At 39.9% G+C, this 21,504-nt stretch overlaps 1 protein-coding gene across 2 annotated transcripts in view; it reads right to left on the bottom strand.

Annotated features, from left to right (window-relative positions):
• Positions 1-279: 279 nt before the first annotated feature.
• CSF2RB (colony stimulating factor 2 receptor subunit beta) overlaps positions 280-21,504 on the bottom strand; it is a 50,798-nt gene continuing 29,573 nt past the window's right edge. For both annotated transcript variants that reach the window (XM_075183063.1, XM_075183062.1), the window contains exons 10-14: positions 20,726-20,918; positions 17,722-17,812; positions 14,260-14,329; positions 9,133-9,218; positions 280-2,569 (exon numbers count right to left, since the gene is read on the bottom strand). In XM_075183063.1, coding sequence (XP_075039164.1) covers positions 1,828-2,569; positions 9,133-9,218; positions 14,260-14,329; positions 17,722-17,812; positions 20,726-20,918 — 1,182 coding nt within the window. In that variant the 3' untranslated portion in view covers positions 280-1,827. The remainder of the gene's footprint in view (positions 2,570-9,132; positions 9,219-14,259; positions 14,330-17,721; positions 17,813-20,725; positions 20,919-21,504) is intronic.

The raw sequence follows: 21,504 nt of genomic DNA, 5'->3' as shown, positions 1-21,504 counted from the left end.
TATTCTCTTCAGACAGACACATTGCCTAATTAGCTTGAGCGCTGGGTAGAGTGGTATTGGATTGACATCAGTCCACTACTACTCTACCCAGCGCCCCAAGGCAGTCACAAGCTAAATAACACCTTTTACTAGTCTTACTAGGAGGAGGACCATCGTTTTAGGTAGTGCTCACTTCACATTAGCAAGAGCACAGGTGAACCCAGCTAGGACAATTTGCCATTACTATGTTTGACGTGGAGTGCTGGTTAAGTGGGAACAAATAAGTAAGATTACAGAATGTGAATTCTATAAAAGTGACCTTTATTGAAAAAATGGCAGTATAACATTATAGAATAGCGAGTGCAAACAGGGACAGTACTGGTTAAGACAACATTCCCATGCAACCTCTTATATAGAATATTGCCCATAGTGGTATGAGTTCCTTTATCTAGAATGCTTGGGACTTTTCCCATAGTTTGGAGCACCATACCTAAAGTCTACTTACACATCTTATCTTTACCCTACATTTTTCCCATTTTGTGCCAGGATTGCCCTCTATTAACCATATGTAACAGAATTGTCCACAGTAACTATAGGTGAAGGCAGTCAGTGATCATGTCTAAACATCTATGACATCACTTAGCAAAAATAACTTAAGACTTTCACAACATTATGGATATCAGAACTCTGTGTAAAAGGTCTCATAACTGTAACTTGCAGATGTGTCCTTGCTAGACAGTAGTACCACCCATGCTTCTAGAAAAAAAACCTGGCACGTGTGTACAAGGTCCAGGGTATGTATTTATAGGAATGAATTTAATGGAAGCAGTTGATAATGTTTCTGAAATATGTCAAGAAGAAAGATCTGCCTGAAAATCAATTGCAGGAGTCATCTTGTATGACCTTCACCCCTCGATAGAACTTCTACAAAGTTAATTCTAATATACTGCAGCATGGGTAAGAAAATTATTACATTTCATAAAAATGTCTGGCATGTGGCTGATCTTTCAGAAATGCTGGATGAGATATAAACTTTTAAATAGAGATGTGTAAAATTTTCAAATTTAATCCACTGAATAGTCACATCACTTCATGGTTGGCCATGAAATTGTGCATGTTTCGCTGGTAGAATTTAACCTTGATTGTTCCAAGTCCCACCCAAAGCACACAAACATTGCAGAATGAATTGACTATTGCTCCAACTCTATTCATATATTTCTGTGAAATGTGAATTTCGGAAAACAGTGTGCAATGCATTCCGTGGAATGTCAAAGAAAAATCGAAACTTGAAAATGGTATTTTCAGAACTTTTCAACTCTGCAAAAAGATCTGATTTGCATGAACTTAAAGTTCACTAATCTCTATATGTAAGATGCCTCCCTTGCATGCCCCTCACCACATACCCTGGTACCTTTGTATGATAGTGGTATCCATCACCTTGGAACGAGTTTCTAAGAGACTGATAATCAACACTCCTCCATCCTGGTGGAATCCCAGCAGAGGTGTAGACTTTCTGTCTTGTGACCTGCCAAATCATACAATCGATGATACTATATTTGTAGGTCAGAGTACCGTAAACTATTCGTGCCTGGACTTTAAACTATAGTGCTATCGACTGGATGAAGTAACAGGAGGTATGAAAATGGTGCCTGAACACGAGAGGAACATGTGCAAAACTGGTTGCTGGATTTAGCTATTGATATCTGAGCTTTAAAATATGAAACCTGCAATAGCAATACACTGACTGAATTATACATATGGTTGATATATATGTGCCTAAAACCTTGGGGCGCCTCAGACAGTTCCCAAACACAGCATGCAATTTTCTACATCAAACGAGTGAAGTGCTTAAGTCTGTTCCAAAGAAAGGTAACCTCTTTGCATCACTTTGAATGCTTGTACAACGGGCAGAGGTTGGTCCTGAAGTATCTGCTGCTGCTTGTGTCCAATGGGTAGTGCCAGCTTTCCTTCTAAATTTTCTTGGCTTGTGTGAAGTTCGGGGAAGAAGCAGTAATCTCCTACCTGCTTCAACACAAGTGGCCCAGTCCCATCAGGGTTAGTTATCATCAATGGTCCTTCTGGGGAGACTTGAAAGTCAGAGGATGAAGGAATGGCAAAGTAGCTGTTCTTCTCAGGCTCATGTCTCTTCTCATCTGGCATTTGGGGTTTCTGTGGGGAAAATTGTTTCTCCATACTTAACACATAACCCATCTGACCTCCAGAGGGCTCGGTTTGGCAAACTGTGGTTACCTCATTAGGGAGATTGAATAAGATTGCTTGGCTTTTGGGAATGGCAAAATACTCTGAATGCCTTACTTCCAAATCTGACATTGAATGGGCACTAGTGGAAGAGAGTCTATTATAACACATTTTAGAGGGATTATTTGCAGGTTGTAATATGGACACCATAGTTATGTCATTTGTCCCAAGGGTGTCCTGTAATTCGCAGGTGGATTGAGGATGCTGAGCATTCTCCTCTATAGGTGGAGGCACTGAATAAGGTCCAAGTGGACAAACATCCGGCTTTGGAGGTACCTCTATCACAGATTCTTCTACCTCCTCAGTTGTTGATTCTGGCATATCCATTGGACTGTAAGAAATAAGTACAATATGGGCTGTTTTACTATATTTTTGCAGTGAGATTACATTGTAGTGAACATAGACAATATATTTTAATTATAATAAATGTGAAAGTAAAATGTAGACAAGTACTATAACGCCTATGACCCACGTATGTATGTTCTGAGTACATAAAAAAAGGACACTTGAATATGGTAACTTGTAATTCATAACTGCCGGCTGCAAGAAGTGGTTGTTGTGGTGTACCAATAATGGGAAACCTTTACCTGCTCATACATATCTCATGGTTATTCATGATCCTCTTTGCATTCTCTTCTGATTATCAGTCAGATCACACTTGCGCATTGTTTTTTTTGTCTTTATGAGCCGCTATGCGCAACATTCTAATTTTTCAGGTGTACACTAATCTACTGATTGAGTGTTGAATGAGCAATCCAAGATGACATATAAACATCATAGCATGCATTTGTTGAGAACGTGATGACAGAAGGAGAGCAGGAGAGGTATTTATCATGAAATACAATTCACATTAACCTCAAAACAACGTTAAGATAGGACTGATACACATAAAGAATATATGCAGTTCTATAAGTCCAGTGGTGGATAGGCTAGGGTGTCAGCTTGCCCTACGGCAAGTGGGCTCTATGGGCCCCTGATGCAGTGGACCCCCTTAAACATTGGACCATATGCTAAAAATGTTAATGACCGTTTAGTAGCTTGAAAATATAATAGAAGATTCAATATTATTACTGTATGCAACTACAATTTATGTTGTATTACTAATTTATTAAAATCAATTTTCGAGGATACTTTATGTTTAAGAATATAATAAATAACTCTGAAAAAATAATTCTGATTCGGGTTATGTGAGGTCGACGCATACGTTATACAGGCTCGGCTCTTTACTATTGCGACAGCGCAATGAAGCTTAGCTGGGAATTCCAGCCTGGGATCGTGACGTGAAGCCGGAGTCAACTTTGTATCGAGCTATTGCATACATTGCAAAGACAGCAATTATTTTTCATTGCGTCGACCTCAGTCTGAGTGTGCTTCATCTATTCAGGTTGATTCAGCACAAGATAATTCATCCATCAATCAGTTTAGCATTATTATTCGTTATGTGCTTACAGGTGTTATCTGTGAGTGACTACTTTCAGGTGTGCCAAGTAATGGTGGTACAGGACAGGGACTTTTTGATCTATTGACTTACTTACATTACTGATCCCAAAAAATGATTATCTGATAGTACAGATGGAGCTACAAGCTACCATGACCAGTATAATGGCTTACACAGTAAAATTACTGATGTGGCTGATCAGCATGTTCATATATGGTGCTATGCCCATGTCTTCAATTTGGTGATAACTGAAACACCAAAATGTTGCGTGCCTGCAGCTTCTTTTATCAAGTTGCTCCAGAATTTAGCAACTTTTTGTGAAAATATCATACAAGAGAAAGGCTGTATGGATAGAAGTTGTTGGAAAACATCTAGGACAAGAAAAAATGAAACGGTTAAAGCTAATTGGTGAAACAAGATGATCAGGAAAATCCAATGCAGCAATAACTATATTTGGACATTTTGATGATGCCGGTGTTTGTTTCATTTGAATTTTTAGGTGAGATCCGAGACATTAAATCAGAAATTACATTTGGTGAGTGAATGAAACTGAGAAGTGGCATGAGATCAAATTCTATAAAAAGTCACATGATGAGTGAGTATGAGAAATGACAAGTGTGAGAAGTGACATGCTGAATGTGAAAATGAATGTGTGAGGAGTATCACATGTCTGATAATACTCATCATGTAATGTTCCACACTTCCTTTTGCATTATCACGGGCCTACAAAGGTCACGTCTTACTGCTAATATGTCCACACTATTCTCAAACTAATGACAGGACAGATCACAGTTCCCTCCTACACTCCAAGAAAATTATAATGATTCATGAAATTTTATTGGTCAGTTTGCTCTCAAATAAAATGCATATGAAATGCTGGTGGTTCTGGTGATAGCTAGTCTTCTGTCTAATACAAATGAAAAATTCACTTGTCTTTGAATGAACCGTTCCATACGATTCAGATAGAAATATGCTTATTTATAAACTCACAAGTTAACCCGTGCATGATACTCATGCATTCTAGTCAAATCAAGCTACTTAAGGTGTTAAAAAGGTTCTTGTCATGCATTTGGGCCATAGCCCAGGCCTCAACCACTCCCCACTGTCACCCCCGGCAACCACCAACCACTCCCAACTGTCACTTCTCCTTCAAGAAATATATATATATATTTTTTTTTAAAATCTTTATAAACACTTTTAACAATTAACAAATTAAATTAACAAATTAAAAACATCTTAGTATACAAAATTTCAGCCCTTTCTGAATTTTTTTCCCCACACACACTAAGAATTTAGTAGGTCAGTGTATAACTCCGCCCAGCAGGTGGCGCTGCAGCTTGGTTTTATTTTTTCCACACACACAGACAGACTAACACACGCCACTAGACATTTATATTATAGATTATAGAGCCTTATCTACTCTATTAATGTACATGTATTCCATCGAGAGGAATACAATCTTCACATAAAATTATCACTATTTTTTTTCACAAGGATAATATTGGCAATTGAAGTTTGTCTGATGAGTACTATGCAATGGTAATTTGCTGTGTGTTCATACTCATGAAAACTTGTCTGCTATTGATTGGTATGTGTAGAAACTACTTCTGTGTATCTGGTATACTGTGTACATTATACAGGACATTTGTGGCCTCCATTCTTCAGCTGAGATATTGGCTAGTAGGAGAACATCTGTTGAACAGAACAGTCTATGGGGGGAATTCAATTCCCCCCAGAGTAATGACACGCTAAACCTATTACTGTTAATAATTTTAACCCTGATTTCTGCTCGCAGCTCAGTGTGTCCACTTATTTTCCTTTGCCTGGACTTGTGCCCTTTGCTAAACTTTTTATCCATTGCATATTTATTCATACACATTTAAACCATCACCTACCAATCATGGACCTCATTCAATATTAAATATATGAATCAATATCTGATTCAGTCTGTCATTGGAAATGTATTGGTGCACTAGAATGAGATGATAGAAGCATAACCATGCAGTTTGTGCTGCACAATGTACTGGGTAGCATTCAGAAAAACTGATCCAAAGGAAAAAATCTGGTGGTTGCTATATAACAACCAATCAGATCCTGTCATTTTAATAAAAAAAAATCAGAGGTAACCTCTGTTGGCTCTACCCTTTGACCTCACTCACCTCATGACCAAAGGATCAGTATGGTTCTGTACATCTGCTTTGCATTTTAAAACTTCACACTGATTTTTAAATAGACAGTAGATACTTGACAAAGTCAGTCTAGCATATTATATAACATAGCCTTTTCCAAATTACTCTGAGTGACCAATGAAACTGGTCATGCAGTATGAATAGGAGTTCTCACTTGCGATTACGTTAAATGTACAAAATGTTGCATGAGACAAATAGGGGTAAAGACGGAGATTTGTATAAATGTCTTAAATGTATCTTAGCTTTAACAAGTCTCTAGAGAAACCGAAAGCCTAGTTTCTGTCAAGTCAAGCAGTTTCCTTTACTCTAATGATACACAAGGCAGGATAAAACTGAATACAATTCAAGCTATAAAGTGATATTAAAGCTGTCACATAAACATAGTTATTGACAAGCACACTTACATCTACAGTAAGTTTTTCTATAGATTGGGAAGAACAGTAAATGGCATATTAAATAGAATAGACTGTAAAGTACATATATATAATTCAAATTGTTTAGTCAAGATTTAATGCCAACTTAGAAGCATTGCTGGGAAATTAAACAAATCTACAGAAATTGTTATATTTCTGTAATCTAGTTAGTGAGAGATCTGTTCGTATCAGTAGTGGATTAGGGCTACCATCAGCCAGGCAGAGTTGTTGCCCTGGGAATCATATTCCACTTAATTTTCCCCTGCCTGATTGACCCCAAAGACACTCATAAGAAACAGGGTCCTTAGTGGGAGTTATGGCATGTATTAAATTTACACTATTTACGTACACTGGTCTTGTTAATGCATCAATCACAAACTATTCTGTCCCCATATGCATCAATCACAACCTCCATATGTTCCATATACATCAGTCACAACCTCCATATGTCCCATATGTGTCAATCACAAATTTCATATGTTCCATATACATCAATTACAAACTCCATTTGTTCCATATGTGTCAATCACAAACTCCATATGTTCCATATACATCAGTCACAACCTCCATATGTTCCATATGTATCAATCACAAATTTCATATGTTCCATAAACATCAATTACAAACTCCATATCTTCCATATGTATCAATCACAAACTCCACACGTCCCATATGTATCAAACACAAACTCCACATGTCCCATATGCATCATTCACACATACAGTGCCCTCATATCTATCAATCTCAAACTAAATCCTCCTCATACTATCCCCCTATAGTGTCTCCATAGCACAGTTTAGCTTTCCCAGCATTGGACATGTAGCTGACCCTATAGCCTGTATTCACATATAGGCTGTAACCCCATATAATGTCTCTATAGTGGGGAAGAAGGGAAAGAAAGAGGAGGTGGGGGGTAGCGGGGAATGGTAATTCTTGTTGTCTTTGCCATGTCCGATAAATAGAGACCTGTGGAGGGCAGTGTCCATGCTTACAAAGCCCATCTGCCTCCAAGTGTCCTTAGTGACCACATGTGTGAAATAATGTCATCACACACATGGACGCACTGTTCATCAGCCAGTAGTGTTAACTGCATCACATCTGGCTGGCTATCTGTCTTGTGTATGTACCCCATAGCACAACACTATATTGTATCTGTATAACAGTTAAATAATGCAGTGCTATCTGCCCTTTCCCCCCTTTTCCTGTGTCCATTTGTTTATTCACCTCTCCCTTATATTTCCCATGTGTCCCATCTCCTTTCCTTTAGCTGTTTCCGTTGTCTCTCCATTTTCCCCAATATCATTCAGGTAACCCCTCTTCCCCTTCTGTCCAATACCTCCACTTCTCTCACTTCCTCCCACGATTTGCACTGAATCCCATCATGGCCCGCTGTGCAATGTTGTAAATCGCGGCATTGCACAGTTGGTGCGCGGCCATCATGACTGGAACCTCATTGGCCACACCCTCGCACATCTCTCCTTTGGCAGATTCCAGAGGGAACATCTTACAAGTTGACTAGTATGAGTTTTAAATACTATACTATGCTTTAATTGATGAACGTGACTGATCTGTAAATGTACAGAAGCATACATTTTGGGCAGGACCAAAAAAGGAAGCATACAGTATATAGTAAATATAGTGTTGCTAAGGGGTCAATTTTAATACAATGAAGGGACTGATTCAATAAGGAACTTAGGCAAGAATTGAGTAAGTTGTCTTAATAAAGTTTTCTGAACAAAACCATGTTATAATGCAAGGGGTGCAAATTAGTTTATTATTTTGCACATAAGTTAAATACTGGCTGTTTTTTCATGTAGCACACAAATACTTATACTAGCTTATTTACACACCTAAATTTAAAGTTGATATTTGTGTGCAAAATAATAAACTAATTTGCACCCCTTGTATTGTAACATGATTTTGTCCATACAACTTAAGTAAGAAAACTTACTCAAATTCTTGCCTAAGTTCCTTAATGAATCGGGCCCGAAAGGTTTTCATGGAAATCAATGTAACTGTATTTTATTTATAAAAACAAAAGGAATACAAGTTCACCAAGCTTCATGATGTTAACCCCCTGTCCCCTTCCACAACATGTTTTAATAAAATTTCCCATCATCGATTCACAGACTGTTTTAAAAGACAATGGCCAAAACCAGCTGGTCCTACTACCTGCAGACAGCCTCTCATGTAACAATGAATTGTCGAGGAACGTGACTGGGTTTATGGGGATGGAGTGCCAGGATAGCGCCAATAGAAATAAAACCCTATTACAGCCACTATAGAGCTGCTGCGGCTTTACTATGAAATGCAGCAAATAGATCACTTTCACATTGCACTGGTCACGCAATGTATTACTCCGTCTTCTGGAACTGACAGGTGGGCGATTACAGAGGTGCAACTACCGAGCTGTTGGGTCCGATGCAGGGAAACGAGGAGGAGGAAACCGGGGCGCACAGCTCGCTAGTTCCCAGTGCAGTGGGACCCATTATCTCCATGGGGCCTGGTGCACCGCACCTGCTGCATCAATGGTAGTTCCGCCAATGGGTGATTCCTAGTGGCACTATCCTTGCATTCCCTCCCAGGCCGACCATAAACACAGCACTGATGTAAATATAGAAACTGTGAATTAACTATATATAAACCCAGGCAGCTTAGACCAGCTTCAAAGAAAGTAGTAAGAAGTGCCGGTGTGTTGTGACGGCATAATATTGACTCACTATGAGCACTGTTTATACACAAACTCTGGTGAGAACAGCCACTGACAGCAACTTTGAAACTGTGTAGACATTGTCGGCTACAACCCTTTGTAACTCTTTAACCTTAGGATAACAAATGCCGCCCCATTTCTTACCTGATTTGTAAACAGACTGAGAGCCCTTCCTTTTCTGCATAGAAATCTTGGTCAATGAATGGCGATAAATTCAGATTCCAATATCCCTTAAAAATGCAGAAAAAGGTGTTATTGAAAATTGTCATTTTAGAGTCCCTTTGTCATTCATCTTACTGTATATATGATAATAATTATTGGCTTTATAATACGCACTTATTCAATGATTGCTCCATTTTATGTGTAATTTTCTTTTAAACTTATATCTCTCAGCCCATATGTATCCATAGTAAAAAGCATTATGGAAGTGGATGTGACAAAATGTGACATCATTGTGATAAGAGCGGAATAAGAGCTGAAGCGATTACCATAACACCACCACAGAGGACACCTACAATATAAGAACGATTTAAGTAAAAAACTCCAGGTACAATGACAGACTTACCTGCAAAACGACTCTCCAGATCTCCGATGCCAGCAGAAGGTTGACAGCACCTCCTTCCGACTGTGCAGGTTTCCAGCAGCACTGTGTGACGTCAGTGCGCCCTTAATGCCTTTAAATTTAAAGCGCCAATGCAGTGTTTAAACAGTGTCCCTGCGGGGTCTTCACATTGGCGCTTTAAATTTAAAGGCATTAAGGGCGCACTGACTTCAGACACACAGCAATCCAGGGTGCCAGGCAATGCACTAAAGAGAGCCATTGTAATTCCCAGCAAAAAGTGTATATAACACCATACAGTTTTTGGTGCAAATTCAGAAGAAAAGCCTGCAAGGACTAGTATATTTGTATTTTAGCAATGACAAATTCAGCAATAGAGCTCTTGTCTTTGTGTGTATATAACACCCTACACTTTTTGGTGCAAATTCAGAAAATAAGCCTGCAAGGACTAGTATATTATATTTGTATTTCAGCAATGACAAAATTATCAATGCAGCTCTTCTCTTTAGGTGCATATCACACCCTACACTTATTGGTGCGAATGCAGAAAAAAACCCTGCAAGGACTTGTATATTGGTATTTCAGCAATGGAGCTCTTGTCTTTGCCACTCTATCCTACCCCTTCTGTATCCCTCTCTCAAATGGCGCTAGATCGCCGTGGAGGGCGGTGTTTAAAGATTCCAAAACTCGTGAGATCCGAGATCCGACGACATCACGATGATGTTTTGCCTCATTTTGAATCCGAAATAGCACGAAAGTACCGAGCCATCTCGGCTCAGTACTCGGATCCCCGAAGTTTGGGTGGGTTCGGTTTTCAGGAAACCGAGCCTGCCCATCTCTAATTGTGATGGGTAAAAACAATGGAAATGACCATATGTGAGGTGAGGCATAGTCCAATCAAAGGGAAAAACAATGAAACGTACTATTTAAATCAAACCATCCTTCCAGCCAGAGGGCTACAGCTGTAGTAAGGATCCTTATGCTACATTATTATTATTATTATTATTATTATTATTATTATTATTATTATTAAGAACGTAGATTTGCAAGTCGTGACAGTGCTCAGCAGCGCCGCACAGTAGGGAAAACAAGTCATACATAAAACAAGGACATACATAAAACAGGGACAGAAAAGGTAGACAAAATAAAAGCAGACATGAAAACAAAGGGTATGGAGGACCCTGCTCATTAGCTTACATTCTAAGATGAAGAGGGCGCAGCTGAAACAAAAGGAGCAAGTGTGGCACAGAGTGGAGATTGGAACAACTGTGAGGGTGCATTAGTGTGAATAGTATCATCAGGGATAAGGTAAGCTTTAAAAATGTAGGAAGGATTGAACCACAGCCCTCATGGCTCTGATGATTCTTATTGGCATATGGTTGATTGCGAAAGTAATGGACACCAATCACTAATGCCTTTTCAAATGCTTTTCTGGAATAACTCAGGGGAAGCAAACAGCTTCTTAAGTCAGCAGAAAGCTATCAATGGAACTTACACTCAGGGGAGCAGCAGCGGGTACCAACTGTTGTCAGGAGGCTGAGGATGATTGGGATAGAGGCAAGTAAAACTCACACTAGTTTCTCACCAGTCACCTTATCCTGTAGACTGGATACCTCACCACTGGGGTGTAATGCTCTGTTTCATTCATAAACTACTTAAATAATTTCCTCAAGGGCCAACCCCTTAAAGCATTACAACATTGGGTTGGATAAATGGTCTATCAATCATAACATGACCAATCAGGACATATCCAGTTCCTCAAATCAGAGCCCAGACTGTCCCAGCCCAAACACAAATATCAATTCTTACTCACTATGGCAGATGCAGGACCCCTTATGTGTACACACATAAAAACAATACACACCATGTCTACCTGACATGAGTGGGCTACAATAAGGCAGTATATCCTCAAACATATGTTTTCACTTAATTATACCTTATAAAGTGGGATGCAGATGTTACTCATAGAAAGAAGCTGTTGTGTACATATTCCTGTTATCTGCTTTATTTCAATATTTCAGATGTTCCAGCCTCACCATGCTACCAGTGACATCAAAGCACACCATAAATTACATCAGCCAGAATGTTGTATTATGACTAGAGATGCTCACTGACCCCCGTGTTTTGGTTTTGGTTTTGGATCTGGATTACCGTCGTGTTTTGGGTTTGGTTTTGCCAAACCGCCCTTGCGTGTTTTGGTTTTGGTTTTGTTTGGTTTTGTTTTGCAATTTTGTTTAAAACTCAATGCTTTTGGGCATAAAATAACCTAATTTAGTGCTCCACCTGTTTCTTGTATAAGTAAGGTAATTCTAAAGCTAATAAATTAGGAAGAAAACAGTTTAATCCCTGGCAGGCCATCCTTAATTCTCCACACAAACCTGGTTGTCTTCCTCTTCATCTTTGCCTATTGGCAATGCAGCCATCGTCTTTGCGTGTATATTACACCCTCCACTTGTAGTTGAATAGAAAAAAAGCAGCCTGCATAGACTGTGGAATTAGAAAGTAAAAATAAATGGACCACGGTAGTTTAGTGGCTATCTATGCCTCCCCCCCCGCCCTACACTTGTAGTTGAATAGAAAAAAAACAGCCTGCATAGACTGTGGAATTATTAAGTAAAAATAAATGGACCAAGGTAGTTTGGTATCTGTCTGCATCAGACCCCCTCTCCACTAGGAGTAAAATAGTAAACTATTCAGCCGTTATAGAGTCTAGAATATAAATAGTAATTGAGAAAGGCAATTTGGTATCTGTCTGCATCATAATCATCAACATCATCATTAGTGCCCTCATCGCCTACACAAATCTCCCCCTCATCCTCTTCTAATTCAAAAGCGGCATCCTCAATTGGTGTATCACCGACTACACTCGGGCTGTTAAGGCACACATCAGCAGAACTGCTGAAAGAACCTTCTTTATGGGTACACTGTCACTAACAGAATGCTCACGATTAGACATACCACTGGTGGATGGACTCTCCCCAGGGATTGGTGTCATTTCTGATTCAGAGCATACATTATCCTCTAATGCCTTACTGTTTTCTTGCAGCTCGGCTTTCACACGTAACAGTACTTTTGCACCACTGCACCACTTTTAGACTCCAAATTACTTGGTTTTACTTTGTCATGAGTGTCCGTACAAGAAAAAGGCTCAGTAACATTTTTTGATCTGCCACTAATAGAGAAAGGCGAAGGCCTCATTCTTTCTTTGCCACTGCGGGTGTAGAATGGCATGTTGACAATTTTTTTTTTATCGGCAGTTAACTTTTCCTCAGTTACACTTCTTTTGCACTTCAACACAGTAAAATTTTTGTGGGTGTGTGTTTTTTTGACTGATTTCAAAAGACTGTGTAGTTTGACATCGTCTTTCCCAGATGACGTACGGGGAACACTACCATCAGGACTGGTGACAGAACCTGGTTGCTGATTCTGCTCATATGTGGACTGCTTTGAATCCATTATGAGCCAAACGCACTTGTAGTGCTACAAATTGTTTTAGATACTGCTGACAAATATGACTTTTGACAGCCAGAAATATTAATGCAAAAGAATGGGGGACACCCCAAAAGCACTTGGGAGTGCTAAATATTATATTTTTAGTCTGCTGAAAAATAGTACTTTTGACAGCCAGAAATATTAATGCAAAATAATGGGAGACACCCCAAAGCACTTGTAGTGCCAAATATTGAAAAAAAAAGACTCCTCTATCCTCCTCTCTTCTCTATCAATTGTTATCAGAATTGTAATCAGAATTGTAATCAGAATTGTTATCAGAATTGTAATCAGAATTGTAATCAGAATTGTAATCAGAATTGTAATCAGAATTGTATTCTCTGTCCCTACTCTAATCAGCCTGTGACTACACCCTGCTCTCTCCCTCTGTCAAATGGCTATGGATTGCTGTGGAGGCAGGTATTTATAATTTTCAAATATCGCGAGAACCGAGCCCTGAGATCCGACGACGTCACGATGACGTTCGGGCCTCGATTTGGAATCCGAGTGGGCGGGAGAGTACGGAGCCTGCTCGGCTCGGTACTCGGATAGGCAAAGTTCGGGCGGGTTCGGTTCTCGGGGAACCGAGCCCGCCCATCTCTAATTATGACACATGAAAACGACTAACAAGATGATTTGTGGAGGAGATAACGGTATTATGAGATATAGACAAAATAATGGCTCTGTAAGTAAACAAGTTTAAGCTTTAGGAATAACCTTTTAGAAACTAGATGAAGTGTTGTAACAGTAATATCGTCTATTATATTTATTATTTACATTGCATGGATTAAGGGTTAGTGTGCCTATCACACCTCTTTAATACATGTTTAAATGGTTTAGCGGTTCACACATTGCTCAGTGGAGACTTCGACTTTTCAGTAATAAAAATAAAATAATAATAATAATAATAATAATAATAAAAAATAAAATATAATATTTAATAAAATAATTTGTCATTTGAAAAAAATGATTTGTTCAAAGAATAAAGCATTTCTTACATTAAATTTCTCCTGCACCACCACAATACCCAGCAAATCTTATTGTCGGTAGGGGCTTCTGCAGGCAATAGGGGTTTTTAACCTCTAATAAACATACCCCATAATCTTGTTAATAACATACATTCTTTAAGCAATGCATTCCTCTTATCTTTAGTTCACTCTGCTTTAAAATCTTAATGTCGTTTGTCTCTCCGACCTTTAATCATTCTGCTGGGAGGTACTCACCAGTGGGAGCTTGCTGAGTAGTTCACTTTTGCTGGGGTTGGGTAGGGAGTCATTCCACCTCTGTCTCAATCTAAAGAGAGAGAAACAATAAGTCACATACCAGTTGGTGCCCTCGCCACCCCCACCAGCCACAAAATACATCAAACAAACACAGTAAATCTTTGGGCGCTTGATAGGCTGTGGTCGAGGCCACCAATTGTAAGTGGTCTTTGGTCCCCCAAAGAAACAAGTATCTGAAAAAACGCAAATGCAATGATGTACCTGGGCCGCAACAGACACATATACTGCGGAAACATAATAATTTAGCTTAATAATATGAAAACATGCAAACATACACAATTTCTACATTAAAATGGAAATTAGTGCTCAGTAATCACAACACCTCTATCATATAGTGCAATCCATAAATACAATCTCAGCGGCATGAAAAAATCGCAATGGGATAAACTGGATAAGTCCTCTAATGCATATAGATTTCCTCCAGATGAAAATAAGGGATATCCAAATATCTGTCTTTATCCATTCCTCTGAGTTGAATAAAGGAGAAAAAAATTACCATAGGTGCCAATGACAATAGGGACATCAAGGTTCCAGAACTAGATTTTATTATATCCACAGAATCGTGACTAATGACAGTCAATAGAAGAGCTTGACTAAGCTTTTGATAGATATGAGCACAACATAGAACTGCACATAACTCTGCCCAATGATCAGGGGAGGGCTGGCTAACTTTAGCCAGGGGGGCAAAAGACTCGACGCAGAAGCCTATTTTAAAAGAAAAAATGTCGTTGGCCCAGTGACCCAGCCCAAAGTAGCCTATTATGGGACCAGCCCCAGAGGTAGATGCCCCCCTGCCCCTGCCAATGATGATGGTAATGATGATAGTGTGAGAGGGAATGAACTAGAATCTCCTTGATATCATGAGCATATAGTCAATATGTACGAGGGGGTATATCTCTTCTCCAAGCATAAAGGAGCCTGTATAAAGTAATCAACCACCTTAGCAGATGACTGGATGTTCACGCTGCTCCGTTGGGCATCGGAGCCTAATTAGTGGGTAAATCTAACCCAATATATGCGGTGGTTATACTGTTCCTCCTTCCCCCAAGAACCGAGAGGTTCCACAAAGATTCCTTCTCCGCAATCTCCACACGTACTACTGAAAAGTGCAGCGATATAGTGCAAAAGCATCAAAAAGATTCAGTCGCTCCAAACAGGTGTCTCAATATATAAAACAGCACTAGGAAAGTAGGTCTGATGCGAATATGCCCAAGGAAATTCTTTTAGAGATATGCGCAGTTCTATGTTGTGCTCATATCTATCAAAAGCTTAATTGAACTCTTCAAGTGACTGTCATGAGTCACTATTCTGCGGATATAATAAAATCTAGTTTTGGAACCTTGATCTCCCTATTGCCAATGACGCCTATGGTATTTTTTTCTCTCTGAGTTTTTCTCTTAACTCAGAGGAATTGGAAAAAGACAGACATTTGGATATCCCTTATTTTCCTCTGGAGGAAATCTATATGCATTAGAGGACCAATTTATCCCATTGTGATTTTTTTTATGCCACTGAGATTGTATTTATGGATTTGCAGTATTTGATACAGGTGCTGTGATTACTCAGCACTAATTTGCATTTTAATGTAGAAATTATGTTATTTGCATGTTTTTATATTATTAGACTAAAATAGTATATTTCCACGGTGTATGTATCTGTTGTGGCCCACAAAATACATCAACCATTTAATACTTAATATAATAATATCATGGTGACATATGTGGAAAAAATAAAGGCAGGTTGCCCACAGCATTCTTGTAGCCTCTTTTAAATCCCATTTTTTCCCTAATGTCTGACTTTTCTCTCACATCTTTTCTGTCTTATTGAATTCCTATTGGCCCTATTCCTAACCCCTCCCTCCACCTCCCTTCTTCCCCACCCATCCCCCCATTGTGCAGATGAGGATGGAGGGCCCACTCTCTGCACTTGTCTTCCCTTGGGCCTACTCGCCCTCTGTTTTGTGAGAAAGAAGTTTAGACAGTTTGGAGAGTTGTTCAGGCCAGATGTTGTCTGTCATCATTTTACCATCTTGCATTTACTAAGTTGATCGTAGAAGTGCCATCCGATGAAGACACAGACTCCTCACTATATAGCAGTGTGAAACTCATTTTATTAGATCCCTGTCGTCAGCTAGATGACTCCAGACAATAGTTTCTACTTTTGTTAGTGGGAGGTTGTGGAAGTATAACTAAATGGTTAGTCCCTTTTTTGTGGACATTTTTTTATTATTTAATGCTAATGTATGTTATTGACCCATGTTTGTAAATTTCCTATATTTTTGGTTAAAAGAGCTTATATTAAAGGACCTGCAAAGTAAACATGTGTCATTCTTCTGGGCATGTATGTGCTCTGCATATTGAAATCCACAGGGCAAGCTATTCACTGTGGAATACAAACGCACTGATGTCAGGTGGGGCAGGACATACACATAGAACACTGCAGATTGTGTAAGTTGTGATATAAACACACCTTCATTCACCCACGCTGGCAGGAAATTAATTATAATTCCAGAGGGCGGAGCCGTATTTAACTAACTTATAACTAATTGAACTAATTAATTTTTTTTCTGGGGGGGGGGGGGGGGTGGTGATTTTCAATTGTAATTTAGGGTTTAGGGGTTCATGAGAATTTTATGGTTCTCAATACCAGCACTTGCCATGTTTTCAGAAGTGACATTTGGGAACATTTATAAAAACTAGTACACGGGAAAACTGTGTCACTGCCCGATCTGGTTCCAGTTGTCATTTTTGTAGAGTAGTTTAGAAAAAGAAATGCAAACATCTGATTCATTGTTATAGGCAACCCCACCGTGTTCCTGTACACTAGTTTTCTTACCAGACCTGTACTGGGAGGACTGTGCCAAGTCTTTAATGGCGACACATTGTATGGGATGGCTTATTTGCACTCATGAACTATAAAATGAGTCAAAGCAAGCTTCTCTGAAACAGACAGATTCACTCAACTGTTAAGAGTGGGCAAACTGGCCTCAAGACTATGGAGTGAGATAGTTTGAGAGAAGACCTGAGATAGAGAAAGGCCTTGTTATGTGAAAATCTACCTCATCTCCATTAGGTCCCATACAAGGAGCATTGGAAAACAATACCTGTTAAAAGCGGAGACACAACTTTGTACTCTGTTCTCACTTTTTATAGAGCATTCAAAGCAAAACTGTGTTTGTAGCCGGCTTTAAGGCCACCTGATTACATAGCCCATACGTACAAGCCCTTTAGCAGAATAATGTCCTACATATTAAGGAAAATTCTAATTTTCTTGTCACTATTAATTGCTGTTACTATGTATAGGTGAGCTAGTATTGGAAACGTACCTGTAAATAATAAGTAATGAATAGTCAATACAAGTGATTATTTTAGCGTCCATCATATTGTTTCTGCGTTTACTCACCTATTGCAGTACTTGTACCCCTGATATACACAAACTGAGAGCACTATGGAGATAACAAATGCATAAATGCATATGGTCTTTGTATCCACAACTGCAAAACAACAAGACAACAGGAAACTTCTCATTATATGTTGAGGGTGGGTTGAGGGCTATGCCAACTACGGTGACCCTAATTTTCTGCCAGCTGTGGCTTTGTCAACAAGGAGGCAATGTAAATATACTGCCATAGCCAGACACAGTCAGTTTATTACACAGGCTTACTGCATATTATGTGATGGCAGAGTGGGGAAAAAAAGAGGATGTCGCAGTGCAAATAGAGTTCTGAAGGGCAATCGAAAGTCTCTCTGCTCACTACAATATGTGCCATGTGACTGTGGTGTTGCCATGGCAGTCCAGCATCATACATTTTTAATAGCAGCCTGAAGAACAACCTACAAGGCAAATGGTTAATACCGACAATCTTCTTATTATGCTAAAAAAAAACAAAATATGTTTTTTTTCTTGAGACTGCTGCTTTAATATAGATTTATTGATACAACTACACCTCCTACCAAAATGTTGTGAAACTCCTGTAATTATTATGTTAATATTTATGTGTACTATTAATTCTGAGGTAACAAGTGTAGCATTGCTCAATGCAAATTGTAAATGACCCCTTGCTGGAATTGGCAACCTGTTACAGTAACATCCTCACCCTACACTGTCCTCCTACTACCATAAGTCTCCACAGGTCACGGTCCACCATACCACACTTTATGATTGTTTTATTAGTTTTGTCCTTCTCTGTCCTTCCTGAAAACATCACTTGACATCATTATGTAGCACTTCCATGTATATGCATATGCAGTCAATTCCTCGTTGCTTGGCACTCCTACCTCTCACCCTCTTATTGGGAGGTTTGCTACTATCACACAATATTGACACCTGCACTGTGTATCCAATGTCTTTACACTGCCCCCCTCCCCCCTGCACAATAGACACAAACATTGTGCTACAGCCTTAGTTAGCCTAGTACACTCACAAAGTACAGATACTAACTCTTTGCTTCCACCAACACTATACTGCATCCCGGCCACACAGTACTCCCTCACCACACTACAAGCTACACTATGCTGTCACCCTACACAATACTTACAGGGGCAAACGCAGGATTTGTAAAGGGGGGTTTCCACACCATGCTGCCAGTGGGCGTGACCAGCATGCTTGGGGGCGTGGCTATACTTTTAGACAGTACTTGGCTGCTCTCCAACTCTTCCTATCCCCATAATATACATGGGCAATGCTGCGTGCACTACTGTTAGGTGCACGCAGCTCTCCCTTTTCAAACAGAGCTGTGTGAAGCGGGAGCAGGGTCCAGCCACCTCAATTATACATTGCCCCAGGCTTGGAGGGGGTTTCCAGGCATTAGGAACCCCCCCCCCTCGGTTTGCCTATGACTTAAACTACTTACATTATGCTACATCCAACAATGCACCTCTACTTCAAAAACAAAGGGCATTCACATTGTAATACAAATAGCACAATACTGATACCCACACTAAACTGTAATCTGCACTGCCACCAAATACCATATTGACACAAACACTAAACTGTAATCTGCACTGCCACCAAATACCATACTGACAGCCACACTAAACTGTAATCTGCACTGCTACCACATACCATACTGACACCCACACTAAGATGCAATCTGCACTGACACAACATACCATACTGACACCCACACTAAGATGTAATCTGCACTGCTACCACATACCATACTAACACCCACACTAAGCTGTAATCTGCACTGCTACTACATACCATACTGACACCCACACTAAAATGTAATCCATACTTGCCAACTCTCCCGACTCCCGCATTTCGCGAGAATCTCCCGGACTCCCGGGAGAGTGTGGCAATCTCCCGCATCTGGCAGAATTCTGCCTACTTCCTTGTGAAGTTGGCAGAATTAGGTCCAAAACGCCATGATTTACCGAGAATTGCGGCATTTGGCCCCACCCCCTACTGTCAAATGACGCGTTTGTGTCATTACGTCACAGGGGCGGGGCCAAAAAATGACGCAAATTTTGGGGCCCCGCCCCATCACGCCCACCGCTCCCGGAAGCCAACTTCGGCAAGTTGGTAAGTATGATGTAATCTGCATTGCCACCACATACCATACTGACACCCACACTAAGCTGCAATCTGCACTACTACCACATACCATACTGACACCCACACTAAGCTGCAATCTGCACTGCTACCACATACCATACTGACACCCACACTATGCAAAAATCTACACTACACTGCACCAAATACAGTACTGACTTCCACTGTTCTGCAAGCTACAAAACACTACCACCATGCACAATACTGATACCCTATGCTGACACCTGTACTACACCTCAACCCTTCAAAATAGTGGCACCTATGCTTACCTTTTAACTCTCCCTCTCTAAATTAAAGGTTTGTATTGGGCATTGACTGGGACCCTTTTTTAGATGTAATTATTACCATCTATTTTGAATGTCTATTCTATAAAATTATATTTATTGAAAACTATTTCAAATGTAAAAAAACTGCATTAGAATCAACTTCAGTACACATGACATAATGGGGATTGTAGTGCGCTGAGGTCCACTGAGACAGTATCCAGCGTGATGTTTAGATTCACCTGCAGCAGTGTCCCTAGAAACTATTTTAAAATGTTTGCCAAATGATAGAGCACCTGGCGCATGCAAGCAAGGAGCATGTAAAAAGGACAGCCACTGACTGAAATGATTTTTTGGATGGATCGGCTAAAATTCAGAGTGGCAATTGGCTGAAGTGCGTGCTAAATGAAAGGGCTCAGCAGAAAATGGATAAAATCTGTGGAAATGTGATGAACAATATTGGAAAATTTAAAAGACAATGAGCATCAGAATGAACTTTGAAAGGATGAATAACAGAGCTGTAGGTGAATAATGAAAGACAAAATAGAGATGCGAAATGTGAAAGTACAGTAAAAAATTGTCGCTACCTTTGTCGGTCTTCCATGAGTAACTTTGACTCCAGTCACTCCATGGACCATTATAGCCAGACTTCCCATCAGGCTTTGCACGCACCCTGGCTGTATAGTAAGTGGAACCTTGAAGTTCAGAACTTGGAATGCAATATTCAGGCAGGTTGCCAGAAACATTGACCAGTGACTGATCAGGACATTCTGAGTCACCCTACAAAGTCATAAACACAGTGGTTAAGGGAATATATACATGTTAAAGTGTAAGCTAAAAGAGTCAGAATATATAGTTAATGTTTAGCTAATAAATAGCTGGAGGACTAATTATAACAAAGAATGGAAATGAGTAATAAGAAGAGGTAAAAGACAGATAGAGTGTGAGAAAGAGAGAGGCAGGGAGTGATACTAATACAGTGTTCTCCCCAGCACCTATTTCCTGGGTGCACCACCTGTCTGTTTTTACCTGCCACTCGGTTCTTGGAGCCCAACAGAGTCCAATTATAATAAAATAACCATTGAATCTTCTATTAGAACATACACTATGTGAGCACTACAGCCAGCAGTGTGTGTTAGACCACTGACTACCAGTTCTGGCAGGTGTGGGCAATAACCTCCAAAAGTTTTCATTATGAGGAGTGAAGTAGGCTAACCGAGCCTAAACTGATGGTATATGGTCTGACAGGTACTTAACATTGGAAAGGGGTTAATTATGACAGTGCAGAATCCGGCCAATAGGGGCACAGGGAGGGACAGAGTGCTCAGTATATATCCTTTCCCTGTGGGTGTGGCCGGTCTCTTGG

Source organism: Mixophyes fleayi, chromosome 8, assembly GCF_038048845.1.
Source record: "Mixophyes fleayi isolate aMixFle1 chromosome 8, aMixFle1.hap1, whole genome shotgun sequence".
In the NCBI taxonomy this organism is placed as follows: domain Eukaryota; kingdom Metazoa; phylum Chordata; class Amphibia; order Anura; family Limnodynastidae; genus Mixophyes; species Mixophyes fleayi.
This window is presented reverse-complemented; position numbering and strand designations above follow the sequence as displayed.